The following is a 21,415-nucleotide window of genomic DNA, read 5'->3' on the forward strand; positions in this document are numbered from 1 at the left end:
AGTCGCGGGGCATAGGGCGGAACCCCTCCTCTCGGATGTGAGCAATTTCTGGCTGCTCAGGGGCCCCTCTCGGGGGGCGTCTCCAAATCTTTAGATGTCGAAGCCCCGCCTCACTGTTGATCCTTGCTGGTCAGCCTTGCTGGGCGGGAGGAAGTGGGGGAACATTTGCTTACCCCCCTGGGCGATGGCAGCGCCAGTTACACGGTGTGGGCTTGGAGAGGAAGGATGGAACTGAGTCGGTGCTCACTTTTGATCTGTAGCCGAGGTCGGTCCCCCCTCCCTCCGGGAGATCTAGGAACCTTGCTTATTTGAAGCCCTGGGGGCGAGCGCCGAAAAGGAATGTGGATATTGGGTGTGAGAAGGGGGTTCTCCCCAGAGCTGCTGGCCTTTCCTGGGTTGAGTTCTGTTTAATCCCCAAAGAACCACAGGCCAGGGAACGGACACAATTGAGCTTCTCTGGCTCCTGGGTTGGGGTCTAGGATAAACGCTATAGTTTCCCCGCCAAAGAAAGAAGAGACTAATATTGATTGATCACCTACTAGGTGCCAGGCCACTGAACTATCGGGAGGTTTCACATGCCTTTTCTGAAATTAGTCCTTCCACAAACCTGTGAGGTATTGTTATTCCTACTTGCATATGAAGAAACTGAGGTTAGAGGAAAAGTGACTTGCCTTTGTCCCTTCAACATCCTCCTCCCATCCCCCCGCCAGCTCCTTTACTTGGTGGAGTGGGTATTGTAATTCACTCTTAGAGCTTAGGGATAATGAGCCCTATTGAAGGTCTTTTGTCTTGTTTTTCACCAGATCCTTCCTAGCATCCTCTTCAATTCCAGCCAGAATGCTGTGGCAGGCGCTTTGCAGATTTGGTCAAAAGCTGGTACGCAGACGTACACTGGAGCCAGGCATGGCTGAGACTCGCCTTGCTAGATGCCTGACCACTCTGGATTTAGTGGCCCTAGGTGTGGGCAGCACATTGGGTGCAGGCGTGTATGTCCTGGCTGGCGAGGTGGCCAAAGATAAAGCAGGACCATCCATTGTGATCTGCTTTTTGGTGGCCGCCCTATCTTCTATGTTGGCTGGGCTGTGCTATGCGGAGTTTGGTGCTCGGGTTCCCCGTTCTGGTTCTGCGTATCTCTACAGCTATGTCACTGTGGGTGAACTCTGGGCCTTCACCACTGGCTGGAACCTCATCCTCTCCTATGTCATCGGTGAGATGGTGGGGCAGGGGGCAACTGCACAACCAATGAAGGGGCATGGAGTCAGGAAATCTGGGTGGAGTGGTGAAGTGAGGTGTTCATTCACAGGACTTAAATATCCATAAATGCGTGTATTTGTTGGGGGGCTGGGAGGGTTGAAGTTGTGGAGAAATTGTTTGTTCTACTTACCTCTGTCTTGGTGTCCTTAATTGACTGGCTTTGGTTCTTAAAAGGTAAGAGTAGGTGAAAATAGCAGGTATTCTTGTGAGACTGGTCTGGGGGAGGGAGGAGAGGAGAGAGGAAACTTGACCCCGTGTTTCTGCCTCTGGTCCACCAGGTACAGCCAGTGTGGCCCGGGCCTGGAGCTCAGCTTTTGACAACCTGATTGGGAACCACATCTCTCAGACCCTGCAGGGGAGCATCTCACTGCACGTTCCCCATGTCCTCGCAGAATATCCAGACTTTTTTGCTATGGGCCTTGTGTTGTTGCTCACCGGTGAGGCAAGGGACAGGGACAGTGACGGGGGTGGGGCTAGTGGGGACTAGGCCTGGGAGCTTGTGGAGGTGAGAGCAGTGAGAAAGAAGAAGCTGGGAAGGAAAGGTCTGCACATAGAGGCAAGGAAACAAAGCTTGGACTGAGGCCTTTCTTTCCCACAGGATTGCTGGCTCTGGGGGCTAGTGAGTCAGCCCTGGTTACCAAAGTGTTCACGGTGGTGAATCTTTTGGTTCTCGGTTTTGTCATCATCTCTGGCTTCATTAAGGGAGATCTGCACAACTGGAAGCTCACAGAAGAGGACTACAAACTGGCCGTGGCTGGACTCAATGACACCTATAGGTTAGGAGATTCAGGAGATGCAGAGCTGGGAGCATGACGCGGAACAGAGGGATCTGCGCTGAGGGATTCTGGATTGGCAGTGGGGAGGAATGGGAGCCTAGGCCTTGAAGACCCAGCTAAATAGTTGGGCCTTAGAGAAAAGGAACAAGAGTTGGCTGAACACGCTCTTACCTTTTCTACCCCTTCTTTCACTTTAGCTTGGGCCCTCTGGGCTCTGGAGGGTTTGTGCCTTTCGGCTTCGAGGGGATTCTCCGTGGAGCAGCGACCTGTTTCTATGCATTTGTTGGTTTCGACTGTATTGCTACCACTGGTAACACAGTCATTCCGTTCTGTCTGGGGCTTGGGCATCTGCGTGTGCTCAGGTGGTGTGCGGGTTGGAGTGGTAGAGGAGCGAGCCTGCTTCTCTGATTCAGAACCTTGTGCCCCTTCCTGCAGGGGAAGAGGCCCAGAATCCCCAGCGTTCCATCCCCACAGGCATTGTGATTTCACTCTTCGTCTGCTTTTTGGCCTATTTTGGTGTCTCTTCGGCACTCACACTCATGATGCCTTACTACCAGCTTCAACCCGAGAGCCCCTTGCCTGAGGCCTTTCTCTATACTGGATGGGACCCTGCCCGCTATGTTGTAGCCATCGGATCCCTCTGTGCTCTTTCTACCAGGTCAGTGTCAAATGTTTGTTTTCCTCTGCTGTCAGAGTCTCAGGTGATAGCGTTCCACACCAGAGAATACCCCTTAAAAGGCCCTTAAGTAGTCCCTAAAACGGCTGTGAGCAGAAGGTGGAGACTCGTTAAGCTCACAGTCCTGAGGACAGAGATGCCCCGTCAACGCCGCTCTGGGCGTACTTCTCTCCAGCCTCTTGGGCTCTATGTTCCCCATGCCTCGGGTGATCTACGCGATGGCAGAGGATGGCCTCCTGTTTCGTGTCCTTGCCCGGATCTACACCGGCACACACACCCCCATTGTGGCCACTGTGGTCTCTGGCATTATCGCAGGTGAAAACTCTTCTTTGCCCTTCCCCTCGTTGTTTCAGCAACTCCGTTCACTTTGCTCTTGCCTTTGCTCATGTTTTCTGCCCATCAATTTCAGCATTCATGGCATTCCTCTTTGAACTCACTGATCTGGTGGACCTCATGTCAATTGGGACCCTGCTTGCTTACTCCCTGGTGGCTATTTGTGTTCTCATCCTCAGGTGAGACTCCTTTCCTCTGCATGCTGTGGTTTGGGTTTTGAGTCTGAGATGAGGAGTGATGGGGACCTGCTCCTCCTTCTCTTCCTTCATCATCCTGACTTTCCTTGAGGAATAGGGACATCCCTCCCTGCCAAAAAGAGTGGCTACCCTTAATGGTGACGAGGAAGGTTAAGCTGCCTGGGAGAAGATGGTATAGTGGTTAAGGGTTGTTCTTAATACTGCCATCTTCCTCTTGTCTCAGGTATCAGCCTGACCAGGAGATGAGGAATGAGGAAGGTGAAGTGGAGTTGCAGGAGGAGAAGATCCATGAAGCAGAGAAGCTGACCCTACAGGGACTATTTTGTCCACTCAACTCCATCCCCACTCCACTCTCTGGCCAAGTTGTCTATGTTTGTTCCTCACTACTTGGTGAGCATTGGCATTTTTCTCTTGGGTCAGCACGATGGGAAGGAGGGGAGTGTGTGGCATTTGGTGGCTGAGAGAGGGTGACCCTCCTTGGAGCGGGGTGCCTAATGTCTTAATATGTTGCTCTCAAGAACTGGTTTTGATGTTTCTCAACTTGACCCTTGAAGCTCTACTGCTGAGTGTCCTTTGCCTGGTGCTGGCCCAGTGGTCCACTCCACTGCTTTCTGGAGACCCAGTGTGGATTGCAGTGTTTGTGCTGCTCCTGATGCTCATTACTGGGATCACTGGAGTCATCTGGAGACAGCCACAGAGCTCCACTCCACTTCACTTTAAGGTAAATGACCTCTTTTTTTCCCCTCCACCAACCCATCTTGGAAGAATACGTTCCAGATACCTTGCAGTCTCATACATATTCTTTCATTGGACAAGAAGGGAAAGATATAGGAGATACCTAGGCCAAAGATGTCTTCTCTGACCCTTCCTTTTCCATTTCCACAAATTCTGCATATTCTTGGAGTCCCATATGAGGTACACTACATGAATGGACACTGAAATACACAGCATGAGTAGGAGTCGGACTCTCCCTTTCCTGGCTTGAGTAGGTTAGGGATCTCTTTCTATATCACCCTGTGGTCTGTACAAAGAAGATTTTGCTTTGTTCCCAGGTACCTGCTTTGCCTCTCCTCCCACTAATGAGCATCTTTGTGAATATTTACCTTATGATGCAGATGACAGCTGGTACCTGGGCCCGATTTGGGGTCTGGATGCTGATTGGTAGGTATCCACTTGGGAAGAGTAGGCCTCTCGGGTCTCCTTTCCCACCTCCTTTCCCTCTTGAGAAGGAGCCCTATTAAGCTTTTACAGGCCACTATTTCCCCTACCTCACAGCTACCTTTCCCTACTAGGGTTTGCTATCTACTTCGGCTATGGGATGCAGCACAGCCTGGAAGAGGTTAAGAGTGACCAACCCCCACTCAAGTCTAGGGCCAAAACTGTAGACCTGGATCTCAGCAGTGCCTGTACACATTCGATTTGACATCATCACACCTGAATGCTGTCTGTTCTCCCCGCACAATAATGGAGAGTACTCCTGACCACACAGAGAGCTAGGCTTCCCATGGGATGTTGGTGGGGCAACACAGATAGAGCTCTGTATTTATTATGGAGTGAAGGATGTGTCTGCTCTTTCTTGTCTTTTTTTTTTTCACTCGTCTACTTTTTAACTGTATCTGTAGCTGCTTACTGGCTTTTAAAAAATTATTAAAAGAAACTAGAAATAGAAACTATGTCTTGTTCTTTGCTTACTGGAGATGATATGGAGCCTGACTTTCAGTGTGGAGAGCTTCAGATAAGTGTCCTTTGTTTGCTGCCGTCACCGCAAAAGTATCTGCTGTGCCTGTGTGTGCTTTCTTGTTGGCTTGGGGTTTGAGTAGGGTGGTGTAAGTAGCCATCTAGTCTAGTCACACTTCAAGGAACGATCTTGAGATATGTTTTCCCCTTGCTACACAAAAGGTTAGGTTCTGAATCAGTAGACAGCAAGACTCGTCTCTGGGATTTGGGGGTGGACTCTGATCTCAACACTGGCATTGGTCAGGGCCTACACTGAGACCATTGTCTTCTGTTCCACCCCTTCTAGTTGGACCAGTCCCAGACTCCTATGACTACCTGGACAACAGAAATTTTGGCTGTGGTGTTTAGTACTTCTGGGAAGGGGTGGACAATAGGAGAGGATGGGTAAAGGACTGTGTATATGTATAGCTACTGGTTGTTGTAAGGAAACTGAGGTTAGAGCTGCTCAGACCAAGAACTATTCATTCCTCCATTTACTCAACAAACATATGAGGAGTGCCTGTAAAATGCTAGGCCCGTGCTGGGTGCTGGGGATACGAACATGAATAAAACATAGTCCCTCCCCTCAAGGAACTCACGATCTAGTGGGGGAGACAAGCAGGTAAACAGGAAACAATGCGATTTGTCTCAGGGCAGGGGTAAGTGCCGAGAGCTGCAGAGGCACAAAGAAGGATGTGCTTGACCTGAGTGCACCCTGCGGCTTGTGGGATCTTAGTTCCCCGACCAGGGATTAAACCCGGACCTTCTGCAGTGAAAGCGTGGAGTCCTAACCACTGGACCGCCAGTGAATTCCCTTGAGTAGGTGTTCATGCAGTGGACTGAGGGGGAGGGCTTATCTGCCAGTGAACAGTGTGAAAAGGCGTACTGTGTTGGGGGTATGACATAGTTTAATGTGGCTGGAGGGCAGCATATATGGGGTTGTGGTGAAAGGTAAGAGACCACACGAATAGCCTTGTATACCCTACCTAGGAATTCAGATGTTATCTTAAAATGGTGTGTGTGTGTGGAGCGGGGGAGGGGGTGTTGTCACTGAATGATTCCAAGCAAAAGGGGTGGTTGGATTTATTAGTCTGGCAGCAGCAAGGAGGATGGCTTGGAAGAGGGTGGGGGAAGTTAGAGCAGTGTGATAATAGCTGCCATTTATTCAGTATTTATTTTATGCCAGATACTGTGCATATAATCTCTTTTTAGTTCTTGCAATGACCCAATGAAGTAGATGTTATGGTAATTATTTTTTACAGATGAGGAAAACAGGTTTGTGGTAAGAGATATGCTGTAGGTCACATAACTTGGAGTGATCAGGGCTGGGATATGCACCCAGTTCTGACTCTGCAGCCTGTGCTCTTTAACCACTGTGTGACATTGCTAGCAGTAATTAGTTAGAAGAGCATCATAGTCATTTGGGCAAAATATTTCAGGATTTTTGGTCATTTGGATGTTGGAGCTAAGAAAGAAGTGGATGACTTAGATTTCTGGGTGAACTTTCTGGGTGAATGGTCAAATTATTAGCCAAGATGGAGAGCGTAAGAGGAAGAGCATATCTGGGGAAAGATAAATTCAGTTCCAGATATGCTGAGTTTATAAACATGTACATGAGTTTAGCTTCATATAGGTGAAGATACATAATCACCCATTGGAACTTGGAGCTAGGCTAGAGGTCTAGGCTAGAGTTACAGATTTAGGAATCATCAACTTAGAGGGCAAATGAGTATGTAATGGAAGCTGTGTGTGGGGCTAAAGATTGCCTTGGGGCAAAATAAACAATCAAACTTTTGAAGCACAAATGATATCATTTCCTTTATGTACAAAGAACTCATAAAAAATAAGAAAGATGAATAACTTGATAGAAAAATGAGTACAGGTTATAGTGTTCAGAAAAAGAATATCAGATACCAACAAATATAAAAAAAGATACTGAACCTCACTCAACAAGAAATGCTAATTAAAACAACCATGAGAATTCAGTTCTTACCTTCCAGACTGGCAAAACAAATTTCGATGACAAGGCATTGGCAAAAGTGAGGGTAAACAGGCAATCTTATACATGATGGGGATATACATTCTTGTGACTTTTGCGGAGGGTAATTTGATGATACCAGAATTAAAAACACATTCTTTTTGATCTGACAATTTCATTTATAGGAATTAAAAATTTACATATATGAGGATATTTACAGTAACATTATTCATAATAGTGTAAAACTTGGAAGCTACCTGATGTGCACTGGCCAGGAACTAGTTAAGTTATATTAATTCAGTGGAAGACATACAGCCATTTAAAAGATGAGATCTTGCTTTCCTGGACATAAAAGCTCATTATAAATCTAGGTTAAATAAAACAACATGGCATTTACTCAAAAAAAGAGAAAAAAAAGATAGAATTATATGTGCCAAGAGGTGATATGGAAAGAGCTCCAAGTCACACTTTAAGTAGAGACAAAACAAAATGGAACAAAAACCCCAAGGTGCAGAATATTTGTGTGAAAGAGCAAAAGAGGATGCATTTATACCTTTTATTTTTTTTGAAAAATTAACCAGAAACCTCTGGTTTCTCCTCTGTACTTTTTCAGTTTTTCACCAGGTACAAACATTATTTTATTTTATTTTATTTTATTTATTTATTTTTTTTATTTTATTTTTTAAAAAATTAAAAAGAAAAATTTTTTTTGGCTGCACGTATGGGATCTTAGTTCCCTGTCCAGGGATCCAACGTATGTCCCCTGTGGTGGAAGCGTGGAGTCAACCACTGGACCGCCAGGGAAGTCCCCAAACATTAGTTTTTAAATTCCTTTTAAAAATCATTATGATAGTAAAAGATTGGAGGAACTCTAACATTGAAGTGATACAGGAGGAGGAGGACTCAGTGTAGGAGGAGGTGGAAACAGGAGAGTGATGTGGAAGTCTAGGGAGGAAGGGACCTCTCAGGTAGCAGTCAACAATGCCAAATGCTGCCTAGAGAGCCGAGTTAAATAAGATGAGGACAGAAAGGGTTCATTGGTTTTGTCAGTTAGTAGGTAATTGATCACTTCAAGAACAGTTTCTGTCAAGATGGTGGGGGGGACTGCAGTGGATTGTGAATGGAGGGTGAGGAAGAGGACCTGGGCTATAGGCGAGCATTTCAGGGCACCGCTGGAGGGAGCTGAAGGAGAGGTTTGGGTTTTTTGTTTTGTTTCAAGATGGGCAATTCTTGCATTTACATGCTTAAAGGAGATTGTCAGTGGAGAGAGCGATAAATCCCGGCACTACTGTTTAAATAAATCTTTTGTGGAGGAAGGAGTAGTTCTTTGATTTGGTACTCTAGGTCTTTTTTCATTCAGTGCCGTGTTTCCCAGACCTCAGACAGGTAAGTATAGCCTTCATGAATTTTTCTCTTTTTGTGTAATTCCTGTACTATTTAAAAAAAAACACCAAATTTTAAGCTTAAATACACTTCTTTAAAAAAGAAAACATTTACCACTATCATAAGTGGAAAACAAAGTATTTTCCTAATACACATTAAAATATCCAACTATTAAAAAATGTTTGGCTGTGCACCACCTAAAATAATCACATATACCATATTTTGGAAACAGTTAACACAGTGAATAATATCTCCGTAGGACACTATGCTTGACGCTGGAGTAGAAAATTGCTTTAGGCATGGTCTAACCTTGATCTCCTCAAGGAGCCAGAGATAAAATTGGCCCAAATAAGTACAGACACAAAGTGGGAAATAATAGAGGTCTAAGAGAGGTCTGAACGAAGTACCATGGGAATTCACATGAAGGAGTTCTGTGAAGTCTTCATGGAAGCTGAGGCTTTTAAGCTGTGCTTTAAAGGATGGGTAAAATACGTAATTTCAGATATGGTGGGAGAGCATTTCAGGAAGAGGGAACCTTGTGCACAAAGGCAAGAAGATGGGAAAGTTTATAATTCAGTTTGCCCAGAGCCTAGGATTTTGAAGTGGTGAAGTGGAAAAAGAAGGCAGGAAAGGCAGATTCCAGTCACTCTAGAACTCAATTCCAGGGCCTGCAAGTAAAAGGCAGGAAGTGTGTGGACAAGAGTGTTATAATATGTGAAGGAGAGAGTGGGTCTGTGATTTGTTTCAATGAATTAACCTCAGCTACCTACTCATATGGTTATATCCTAGATTTTGCCAGAATGTCACCTCTGAAATCACTATTTCAAACATCAAATTCTCTGTCTACATCTTCCCAAGCTCCAGCTCATTTGCTCAAGTAACCCCACTGCAACAATTCTTTGACCTCGTGAATCCTCCAATTCACACTCCCCTGCTCCCCAGATACACCTTCTCTGTGTTTATCAGTTTCCTCCAATCTTTGCTTGTTCCCTTTACCACTTAAATTTCTGAATTTATTATCATTATCACTCTTGCGAATATCTTCACCTCACTAGGCAATACTCCCGAGTCCTCTCCACCCCACCCGGAGGAATCCAAACATCTTCTCCATACTGTCACCTGTGTAGCTCAGGATTGTTGGAGGCAATCACACAGCTGGGCAGATTAATGATCATCAACCTTGATCAGGCCCTCAAAGAGGATTTCTGCCGGAAATAATCTTTTTCTCTCCGATTCCCCTGCTCTCTGAGACAACTGTTTCTTACCTTCCTCACATTCTTCAAATCTCTCCCTCCTACTGTCTGCTGTTGACTTTGCCTCATACTTTATTGCAAAAACGCATGCCCATCAGATAAAAACTCCCTTACCTTCCTGTGGATTTTTCTTTTAATGGAAATAGCTTTTCTTTTTTTCCCCTAATGATAAAAATGTGTTCATTGTAGTACATTGAAAAACTGAAAGATATAAAGAAGAAAGTAAAGATTCTCCCAAATCCCAACACTCAAAGATAAACATTGTTAATATTTTGGTAAATACTCTTCCAGACATTTTCATTCAAATATGCATACATAAGTGTTTATCTTTTCTGTGAGACAGTTTACATATTAGTGGGATTGGTTGGTCGCTGTAGCCACTTCTGTCTCTTCCCATTCACACCCAGGTGGAGACCATCCCAATAGTTTTCTTAAATTGAAGTATATAGTTGATTTACAATATTCTGTTAGTTTCAGGTGTACAGCATAGTGATTCAGCTTTGTTGCAGATTGTTTTCCATTTATAGGTTATTATAATATATTGGCTATAATTCCCTGTGCTATACAGTAAATCCTTGTTGCTTATCTATTGTATGTGTAGTAGTTTTTTTAGTCACTCAAATCTATAAAATCATACTTCTTAAAAATTAGTTAATTAATTGATTTTTATTTTTGGCTGCATTGGGTCTTCATTGCTGTGTGCGAGCTTTCTCTAGTTGCGGCGAGCAGGGGCTTCTCACTGCGGTGGCTTTTCTTGTTGCGGAGCACGGGCTCTAGGCATGTGGGCTTCAGTAGTGTGGCACGCAGGCTCAGTAGTTGTGGCACACGGGCTTAGTTGCTTTGCGGCATGTGGGATCTTCCCGGACCAGGGCCCCAACCCGTGTCCCCTGCATTGGCAGGCGGATTCTTAACCACTGCACCACCAGGGAAGTCCCTACACCTTTTTGAGCAGTTGGTAACTTTTTTCTTTTTTTAAACTCAACGGTAGGATATAGGTATTTCCCAAGTTTTATACCTCTACGTTGTTTTCACAGCAGTGTTTTTAAAGGCTGTATAAGTATGCCACTATATGGTACTAATGTACACTAGGTTGTATAAATAGTCCACATTTAACTAGGTGAACACATAAGAGATTTACAACGCCTCAGTGAACATTTCTGTTAATCTATCTTTGCAAAATTTTCCAATTTCTTCTTTAGGAAAATTCCTAGAAGAGGAATTGTTGGGAAACGGTACACACATTTAAGACTTTGATACCAATTGCCAAACTGCCCTCCAGAAAATTTGCAGTAATTTGTACTCCTAACCAACAGTGCACAAGAGTGCCTGTTTTGTGCATCTTGTCAATTTGAGGTTTTGTTAATCTTTTTAACCTTTGCCAATCCGATAAATGAAAAAAATTCACCTTGCTTTATTATTTGCGTTTCTTTGATTACTGGTGGGGTTGAACATCTCTTCATGTGTTTATTGGCTATTTATATTTCTTCCTGTGCAAATTGTCTGATCAAGTCCTTCGCTGATTTATGTGCTAGACTATTTGTTTTTTTAATTTTAAGAGCTCTTACTGTTTATCTGTTATATATGTTGAAAAAATCTTTTTCTTATCTGTGGTTTGTCTTTCAACCTTGCTTATAGTACCATTCAGAAGATTTTAATTTTTATGTGGTAAAACTTATCATTATTTTTCCTTTTGATTCTGGTTTCAGGTCACGTTTAGATCTTGTCATGTTTATAAAATACTCACCCAAACTTCCTTTAGAAGTTTTATGATTCAATTTAATCTTTGATGAATCCAGAGTTCATTTTGGTATATGAAGTAAGGCAGGGATCTGGTTTTATTTATTTTTTTAAATGGCTATCCGGTTGTTTCAATACTTTTTCCGGACCAGCTCTTTTCTCCACTGATTTGAATCATTTCTATATATACTCGGGCCTGTTTGTGGACTGTATTTTGTTCCATTTATCTGTCTGCATGCACTATTACCATACAGTTGTATTTACGGTAGTTTTAATATCTGGTAGAACAAGCCCCTGTCCCTTACTTTATTATTACTTTTGTTTTTAGAATTTTCCAGACTATAATTGCGTATTTACTCTGGAGGTGTTTTTCTTCTTTTAACAAGGTGTAATGCTACCTTCTGCACTACTTTGCATTCTCGGTTGCTTACTCTCTTTTAATCCAGTCTATTAATGAGAGTCTTAATAAGCGCTCATTAGAGTCCAAGTTGTTCACCTGCCTTATGTAACAATCTCTTTCAACATTTCTGCACTAAATTGTTAAAGGGTTGCAGTGGAAAATTTATAGTTTATGCTGGGGGTAAGGTAAGATAATTTACAGCATGTTGAGTGCTGCTTAATGGTATTTTACTACTCACTCTTGCATGTCCTCCCCAATATGTAACTGCTTCTTTTATGATCTCTTTTCCTCTTCTCTCTTTGACTTTTTTTTTCTGTCTCTTAATTCTCATTTACTTTTAACATCTAGAGAGGCCATCTAGATCAAAACCAAAAACATTGGGGCCACCCATACAACATAAGGGTTTTTTACCCTTTCTGCATATTTTCCTTTATTCCACTGGCCCTTTCAGTGCAGTGGTGTCAGCTCAGTGAGTAGCCCTGACTTTGGAGTCTTATTTGCAGTCAGTATTAATCAACAGAGTCATTTGATTCCTGTATGCCTGATATAATCTTGGATAATATAATATCCATTCTACTACAGACATTATTAATCACTAAGAGCTCTAAAAGGACCCCTGTGGGCTTGAGAGCTGAGGTCTAATTATTGTCCTGTTTCTTCATCTGTTCATCCGTGAACAAAGGAGTTATGCTAGAGCCAGGAGCTTGGGTGGAATGATAGAAGTTGGGAGCCCTTAACTGCCAACCAGGAAATGGGGAGTGATAATGGGAACTAACATTCTTTAAGTACCTACCATATGCCAGCCACTGTTCTAGATGCTTTATGTACACTATTGCATTGAACCAGAAGCCTAGAATTACTTTTACTTTTATTCCCATCTTACAGATGAGGAAATTGAGGCGCTGAGATTCTAAGTAGCTAGCGCCAGCTCACGCAGTATGTAGTGCGTGAGGATTCAGTCAATTATGGGATACCACCAGACTTCTTCCCCTAATTTAGCAATCTAGGATTGTGAAATATATATTAAGTTGCAGGATTTAATAGAGGAGGATCCAAAAGAAAAGTAGTTAATAGCAGTACTTCCTGTTTTCCCCCTTTTCTTCACTATACTATGTGATCTAGATGCAGAAAATTTTGAAGAGGGAAAAGAAATTATTTTTAGAAATCCCATCTTTTCCACGATAAATAACGACTGACTCTGAGACTCTTAGGGTCAGGAGGCAACTCTGTTAGTGTTCCCAGACTTGAAGCCACAATCTCTTCTCTTCATCTTGTTAGCCAGCTCCACATCTGGCTTGACTGAGGTGCACAAGGCTTAAAAGAGGGATATGTGAGGGAAGGGGTGGGAGGCTTGTTAATGCTTTGATTTGGCGTGTCCCCAAATTTGGAGGCCTCATGCCTTAACACTGTTGTCTCTGAGTAGAGATTTCAGTAGAGGCCAACTCCTTGGTTGCAAGCATCACTCATAGATTTAGCTGGAATCAAACATGTTCACATATATATATTCCACACCATCCCTGAAACCATTTGTTTGGAGTTGGGTAGGACCCCTGCCCTTGCTGTGAGCCTGCAGGGGAGTCACTGTGTAGTTTCCTTCAGATTTGACAATGGCAGGGCAGCAGAAACATGTCTTGGAACTACAGGGTTGTTCAGTCTCCTCAACTTCTTTTTTTTTTAATTAATTAATTAGTTTTTATTTTTGGCTGCATTTGGTCTTCATTGCTGCTCGCAAGCTTTCTCTAGTTGCAGCAAGCGGAGGCTACCCTTTGTTGCTGTGCGTGGGCTTCTCATTGCAGTGGCTTCTCTTGTTGCGGAGCATGGGCTCTAGGCGCGTGGGCTTCAGTCGTTGTGGCTCTCCGGCTCTAGAGTGAAGCCTCAGTAGCTGTGGTGCACGGGCTTGGTTGCTCTGAGGCATGTGGGATCTTCCCAGACCAGGGCTCGAACTCGTGTCCCCTGCATTGGCAGGCGGATTCTTTTTTTTTTTTATAAATTTATTTATTTTATTTATTTATTTTTGGCTATGTTGGGTCTTCGTTGCTGTGTGTGGGCTTTCTCTAGCTGCGGTGAGTGGGGGCTACTCTTCATTGTGGTGTGCAGGCTTCTCACTGCGGTGGCTTTTTTTGTTGCGGAACACGGGCTCTAGGTGCAGGGGCTTCAGTAGTTGTGGCTCACGGGCTCTTAAGAGTGCAGGCTGAGCAGTTGTGGTGCACGGGCTTAGTTGCTCTGCGGCATGTGGGATCTTCCCGGACCAGGGCTCGAACCCGTGTTCCCTGCATTGGCAGGCGGATTCTTAACCACTGCGCTACCAGGGAAGCCCTTCTCAACTTCTTATATTTCTGACCTTTGCACTCTTGAATAACCATTGGGCAATACTGTTTACTTTCCGTTTCTTCCTCCCTCCCTCTGTCCCTGTTCTTTCTTTTGTTTGTTTTTGCAGTATGCGGGCCTCTCACTGCTGTGGCCTCTCCCGTTGCGGAGCACAGGCTTCCGGATGCGCAGGCTCAGCGGCCATGGCTCACGGGCCCAGCCGCTCCATGGCATGTGGGATCTTCCCAGACCGGGGCACGAACCCGTGTCCCCTGCATCGGCAGGCAGACTCTCAACCACTGTGCCACCAGGGAAGCCTTTTCTTTTTTTCTTTCTTTTCTTTTTTTCTTTCGAAGGCCTGCTCTCCTCTTTCCTGTAACCCTCGCCATCTGCACTCTTCCCGCAGTAACTGCAGTATGTTTCAGTATTGCACTATACTCCCTCACTTTCATTGATTCTCACCCCGGCTCTCTGAACTGCATCCCCAGAACTTCACGCCTGGACTGTGCCCAGAAACTCAGGCTTCGAGATGAAGGGAAAACGTCAATTGGGAGAGGCCTCTCATTGACATCGCTATGGGGGGAGGAGCTTTCCAAGCGTCTTCACTGGCACTGGGGACTTGGTTTGCGCAGGGAGCACTGTGGCGTCGGCTGTCCTGGCGGAGGTGTACAGGTTAGTTGTTTCTAACTAGCAAGGAGATGCGGTCATTAGGTCAACACTTTTTAAAGTGGCCCTGAGGCAGTGATTTTGAACTATGGAGCTGACTCTCCGGTGAAGGAAGACGGGGAAAGACAGGGTTTTGGGACTTGAAGTATGGGGAGTGGTGCGGCGGAGGGACTTGGATGAAGTATGTGGAGTGGTGCGGCGGCGCGGGACTTGGATGAAGTATGTGGAGTGGTGCGCCGGCCCGGGGGTGGGTGGGTGGGGGGGCGAAGGACCGTCAGTGATTGGATGCTTAGAACGTATGTGCGTCGGGGTCAGGGGATTTTGAACCAATTAGGCGGATTGTCCTTAGAAAAGAAGTCCGACGAAAATTTCCCCTGAGCCGGAAAGCCGTGGCCGGAGTCCCGTTGCTGGACCGCTTGCTGCTGCCTCTCATTAACTGCTTTTTCTGGGTTTTAAAATTTCATCAGCATTTTTTTTGGGTAACAACTAACAGGAAAACTTTGAAAAGAAATTTATTGAGAAGCTGGAGAATAAAGGACAGAATATTAAAATATTTTCTTATTTCGTAGGCCTGAACAGGAGATTTAAAAATGGACGCCGTTGATATTCGTTTCATGGACTTTAAAGGTATTTAGCTTTGCACTAGAAAATGTCAGACTGTTCGCTACCTTATCTAAGATCTTCTGAATGTATTTTCTTTCCTAATTTTATCTCTTTGGCCTATCCACAGCTCCAAGTTTTCTCCTATAGGTATCGGAAAGCAGTGTTGATGTTTAAGACACCGGAACCCTTTTATAAACTAGCGTAGGGAAATAGAATTCACAATTCACAGCTTGTTTTCTCAGGATTTTTGTGGCATGCATAATAACACTGGTTTAATCTGAAATAGAAATCTCCTGCGTTAAAAGTACATTAAAAAATTACGGCTAGATCCTGAAGTGCCTTTCCATAATCATCAGTTAAAAATAAATTATATCCTGTGAAGCTTTAGTTTTTTTTTTTTTTTTTTTTGGCGGTACGCGGGCCTGTCACTATTGTGGCCTCTCGCGTTGCGGAGCACACAGGCTCCGGATGCGCGGGCTCAGCCGCCATGGCTCACGGGCGCAGCCGCTCCGCGGCATGTGAGATCCTCCTGGACCGGGGCACGAACCCTTGTCTCCTGCATCGACAGGCGGACTCTCAACCATTGCGCCACCAGGGAAGCCCCCTATGAATGATATTTGTGGGAGTTCTTAGTAAACAGAAGCAATTCGATGGACTAGACCCCAGATTCCTCGACCATGCCAGATATGGGAGAGTTCACCATACTTCTTTTTTTCTGGGGACATGATTAGACCTGTGGTACATTTGCATTCACGTTTATATAATAATGAAATATGTTGTAACCAGGGTGGCTACAAATCTATGCTTTAAGGAAGTTTAGGTCAGTATTTTGTTAATGCTTGTCATTTTAAAACAACAACAAAGCCCACTACCACCTACCAGAAGTTTTAATTTAGGATATACTATCTTAAAGATATAAGTATTGAATAGGGATTATGACTTTTAAGTATATGATATTTGAGACCTGGTATTTACATAAATATTTGATGCACACAGAAAAGTAAGGAGAATAATATAATGAACGCCTCTAAAACTACCACTAAGTTTTGTTGAATCTTCACATTTTGTCATATGCTTCAGATATTTCACTGTTCCAAAGAATGAAAAGATTGAGGTGCCTGTTTTTCATCATTTGAAGTATTACATAAATTGTATCATTTTGTATAGTTTTTTCACTGCAACTTGTATTTTTTGCTCAGTATTATGTTTTGGATATTTACCCATATGGATATTTTAGCTCTAGTTCATTTATTTACACCACTGACTAGTAATAATACATTGAATATAAGTGTACCACAATTTATCTAATCTCAACAGCATTACAACATTGTGTTTTGTAGTGTTTATTAGGAGCTTTCAAAAATTTTTGACTGCCACCTATGGCAAGGAAATATTATATTTTACATCACATCCCAGTATCAAAAGTTTAATGAAATCATTTTACCCTTATTACACACAGCACACTATGATATTTCCTATTCTATGCTTTTTCATTTACAAAATGTTGGTTATGACTCACTAAATTTATTTCTTGAGCACTAGTGGGTGAGGCTCTAGGGCAGTGCTGTACAGTTGAAACACAGTGCAAACATAAATAATTTTATATTTCCTAGTACCATATTAGAAAAGGTTAAACAGATGAAATTAATTTTAACAATACAGATTATTTAGCTCAGTACATCAAAAATGTTATCATACCAACATGTAATTGATATAAAAATTATTAATGATATTTACATTCTTTTTTTTTCTGTACAAAGTCTTTGAAGTTTGGTATGTATTTTATAGTTAAAGCATATCTCATTTTGGACTTGCCACATTTCAAGCGCTCAATAGTCACATGTGGCTAGTGGCTGCTCTATAGTGGCAGTGCTATTCTCGGGTGTACATTAAGAAGTTTTACTGCTGGGTCAAAAGCTACAAGCATGTTTAACTTAACAAATATTACCAAATTGCTGTCCACAGTAGTTTTAACAATTTATACTCCCTCTTCTTTTCTCTTTCCCTATATTATTGCTAATACTCGGTATTGCCAGACTTTAGAAATTGTTCATGAGTGAAGGGTTTTTAAAATTAATTAATTAATTAGTTTTGGCTGCATTGGGTCTTCATTGCTGCGCGCAGCCTTTCTCTAGTTGCGGTGAGTGGGGGCTGCTCTTTGTTGTGGTGTGAAGGCTTCTTATTGTGGTGGCTTCTCTTGTTGCGGAGCATGGGCTCTAGGTGTGCGGGCTTCAGTAGTTGTGGCACGTGGGCTTAGTAGTTGTGGCTTGCAGGCTCTAGAGTGCAAGCTCAGTAGTTGTGGTGCACGGGCTTCTTATCGCGGTGGCTTCTCTTGTTGCGGAGCACGGGCTCTAGGTGCACGGGCTTCAGTAGCTGTGGTACGCGGGCTCTAGAGCGCAGGCTCAATAGTTGCAGTGTGCGGGCTTAGTTGCTCTGTGGCATGCGGGATCTTCCCGGACCAGGGATTGAACCCACGTCCCCTGCATCGGCAGGCGGATGCTTAACCACTGCGCCACCAAGGAAGTCTGGTGGTGGTGTTTTTAATTAACATTTTATCCTGGGGTAATGTTAGATTTACAGAATAGTTACAGAGATAGTGCAGAGAGTTCCCAGAAACCTATCAGCCAGTTCTATTTTTCTCTCATGTTATCATATTACATGGGTGTTTTAATTTGCATTTCTCTGTCAACTAGTGAACTTGGATATATTTTCATAAATTTATGGACCATTTGAGTTTTCTTTTCTGTGTACACAGCCTTTTCAGTCAGATTTTGTAAAAATGGACCACAAAGGGCCATGTGATGGCTTAGCTTATTTTCTTCTCAGGGAGAATTGACATAACATCCCTCTTTTTGTACCATCAATTCCAATCAATTTCAAGGCCAAAAAGGAATACAAATTGGTCTAAGTTATACTCACTGGGTCTAAATAATTATAATTCCTTTTCTGCATGTCAGCTCTTCAACTATTTGAAGGTAGTTATGTCCCCTGGGAAGTCTTTTCTTCAGATTCAGCATTTTTAGTTCTTTTAGTCATTTCTCATATTACATGGTTTCTAGTCCTCTCATCATTTTGTGTGCTGTCCTCTGAACATGCTCTGTTCCTTTCATGTTATTCCTTAAAGTATGGTACCCAGAACAGAACACAATTCTCTAGGTTCGATATGATCAGCTCAAAATAATCTTTCTCTTTAGATTTAGGAATGATCATCATTGTCTTTAGATACCGATATAGCTAAGATTGATTTTTTTTTTCTTTTTTTGAGTGGTGGCAGTCACACCACACTAATGACTCATTTTGAGCTTTTGGTCCCCAGAAGACCCTCAGTCTTTTTTTTCTTTTTCCGGTACGTGGGCCTCTCACTGTTGTGGCCTCTCCCATTGCGGACCACAGGCTCCGGATGCGCAGGCTCAGCGGCCATGGCTCACGGGCCCAGCCGCTCCGCGGCATGTGGGATCTTCTCAGACTGGGGCACGAACCCGTGTCCCCTGCATCGGCAGGCGGACTCTCAACCACTGCGCCACCAGGGAAGCCCCCTCAGTCTTTTCTTAATACATGCTTCTATTAAGCTACATCTTGCCTGTCATATATTGGTGCAGTTAGTTTTGGAGACATAAGTGCAGGGCTTTAATTTTTTCTTACATTAATGTCATTGCTATAACTGGAGATTTAATTTTTGTTCCTGATTATATCTTCTGTCTTATTTGTTATCTGTTTCTCTCTCAACTTCTTCATCCAAATCATAGATAAATTTGTTAAATAGGAGAGGGCCAAGGACAGAATGTTATGTCATTAAAAACTTCACTTCAGGGACTTCCCTGGTGGTCCAGTTGCTAAGACTCTGCGCTCCCAATGCAGGGGGCCTGGGTTTGATCCCTGGTCAGGGAACTAGATACCACATGCTGCAACTAAGAGTTCGCATGATGCAACTAAAAATCCCGCATGCCGTAAGTAAAGGTCCCGCATACCTTAACTAAAGATCCCGCATGCCACACTGAAGATCCCACATGCCACAACTAAGACCTGATGCAGCCAAATAAATAAATAAATATTAAAAAAATAAAAACTTCAGGTTGACATCAGTTCATTAAGCAGCAAGCTCGAGTATGCTTTTTAAAAAATATTTGTTTATTTTAAAATTAATTTTCATTGGAGTATAGTTGATTTACAATGTTGTGTTTGTTTCTGCTGTACAGCAAAGTGAATCGGTTATACATATGTCCACTCTTTTTTAGATTCTATTGCCATATAGGTCAGTACAGAGTATTGAGTAGAGTTCCCTGTGCTATACAGTAGATTCTTAGTTATCTATTTTTTTTTTTTTTTTTTTTTGCGGTACACAGGCCTCTCACTGTTGTGGCCTCTCCCGTTGCGGAGCACAGGCTCTGGACGCGCAGGCTTGGGCCATGGCTCACGGACCTGGCCGCTCCGCGGCACATGGGGTCTTCCTGGACTGGGGCATGAACCCGCGTCCCCTGCATCGGCAGGTGGACTCTCAACCACTGCGCCACCAGGGAAGCCCCCTAGTTATCTATTTTATGTATAGTAGTGTGTATATGTCAATCCCAATCTCCCAATTTATCCCTCCCCCCTCTTTCCCCCTTGGTGACCATAAGTTTGTTTTCTACATCTGTGACTCTATTTCTGTTTTATAGATAGGTTCATTTGTACCATTTTTTTAGATTCCACATATAAGTGATATCACATGATATTTGTCTTTGAGATCTACTTCACTCAGTATGACAGTCTCTAGGTCCATCCATTTTGATGCAAATGGCATTATTTTGTTCTTTTTTATGGATGAGTAATATTTCATTGTATATATATATACCACATCTTCTTCTTTCATTCCTCTGTCGATGGACATTTAGGTTGCTTCCATGTCCCAGGTATTATAAATAGTGCTGTAGTGAACATTGGGGTACATGTATCTTTTCGAATTATGGTTTTCTCCCGGTATATGCCCAGGAGTGGGATTGCAGGATCATATGGTAGCTCTATTTTTACTTTTTTAAAGGAACCTCCGTAGTGTTCTCCATAGTGGCTGCACCAATTTACATTCCCACCAACAGTGTAGGAGGAGGGTTCCCTTTTCTCCACACCCTCTCCAGCATTTATCGTTTGTAGATTTTTTGATGGCCATTGTGACTGGTGTGAGGTGATAACTTGTAGTTTTGATTTGCATTTCTCTAATAATTAGTGATGTTAAGCATCTTTTCATGTGTCTGTTGGCCATCTGTAGCCTTCTATGGAGAAACGTCTACTTAGGTCTTCTGCCCATTTTTTGATTGGGTTGTTTGTTTTTTTGATACTGAACTGCATGAGCTGCTTGTATATTTTGGAGATTAATTCCTTGTTGGTCGCTTCTTTGCAAATATTTTCTCCCATTCTGTGGGTTGTCCTTTTGTATTGTTTATGGTTTCCTTTGCTGTACAAAAGCTTTTAAGTTTCATTAGGTCCCATTTGTTTATTTTTGTTTTTATTTTCATTACTCTAGGAGGTAGATCAAAAAAGATCTTGCTGAGATTTATGTCAGAGTGTGTTCTGCCTGTTTTCCTCTAAGAGTTTTATAGTATCTGGTCTTATATTTAGGTCTTTAATCCATTTTGAGTTTATTTTTGTGTGTGGTGTTAAAGAATGTTCTAATTTTATTTTTTTACATGGGGCTGTCCAGTTTTTCCAGCACCATTTATTGAAGATACTCTCTTTTCCCCATTGTGTATTCTTGCCTCCTTTGTCATAGATCAGTTGACCGTAGTTGCGTGGGTTTATCTCTGGGCTTTCTATCCTGTTCCATTGATCTATTTGTCTTTTTTTCTGCCAGTACCATACTGTTTTTTTTTTTGTGTGTGGTATGCGGGCCTCTCAATTTTGTGGCCTCTCCTGTTGTGGAGCACATGCTCTGAACGCACAGGCTCAGCAGCCATGGCTCACGGGCCTAGCCGCTCTGTGGCATGTGGGGTCTTCCCGGACTGGGGCACGAACCTGTGTCCCCTGCATCGGCAGGCGGACTCTCAACCACTGCACCACCAGGGAAGCCCCATACTGTTTTGATTATTGTAGCTGTGTAGTATAGTCTGAAGTCAGGGAGCCTGATTCCTCCAGCTCCATTATTCTTTCTCAAGATTGCTTCGCT

The 21,415-nt window shown here is 43.3% G+C and overlaps 2 protein-coding genes across 2 annotated transcripts in view; both read left to right on the forward strand.

Annotated features, from left to right (window-relative positions):
- The first annotated feature begins 822 nt into the window (after positions 1 to 822).
- SLC7A3 (solute carrier family 7 member 3) lies at positions 823 to 4,790 on the forward strand. The gene is made up of 11 exons (XM_060137574.1): positions 823 to 1,207; positions 1,533 to 1,691; positions 1,853 to 2,030; positions 2,228 to 2,340; positions 2,466 to 2,688; positions 2,882 to 3,021; positions 3,116 to 3,218; positions 3,460 to 3,626; positions 3,791 to 3,957; positions 4,289 to 4,397; positions 4,529 to 4,790. Exons 1-11 carry the CDS (start codon positions 838 to 840, stop codon positions 4,657 to 4,659), a joined length of 1,860 nt encoding a protein of 619 aa, XP_059993557.1. The 5' UTR covers positions 823 to 837; the 3' UTR covers positions 4,660 to 4,790.
- A 1,697-nt stretch (positions 4,791 to 6,487) lies between these two features.
- The window catches only part of TEX11 (testis expressed 11), a 353,939-nt gene continuing 339,011 nt past the window's right edge, over positions 6,488 to 21,415 (forward strand). The window contains exons 1-3 of the mRNA XM_060137334.1: positions 6,488 to 6,496; positions 8,291 to 8,316; positions 14,367 to 14,682. Coding sequence (XP_059993317.1) covers positions 6,488 to 6,496; positions 8,291 to 8,316; positions 14,367 to 14,682 — 351 coding nt within the window. The remainder of the gene's footprint in view (positions 6,497 to 8,290; positions 8,317 to 14,366; positions 14,683 to 21,415) is intronic.

Source organism: Lagenorhynchus albirostris, chromosome X (assembly GCF_949774975.1).
Source record: "Lagenorhynchus albirostris chromosome X, mLagAlb1.1, whole genome shotgun sequence".
NCBI lineage: Eukaryota > Metazoa > Chordata > Mammalia > Artiodactyla > Delphinidae > Lagenorhynchus > Lagenorhynchus albirostris.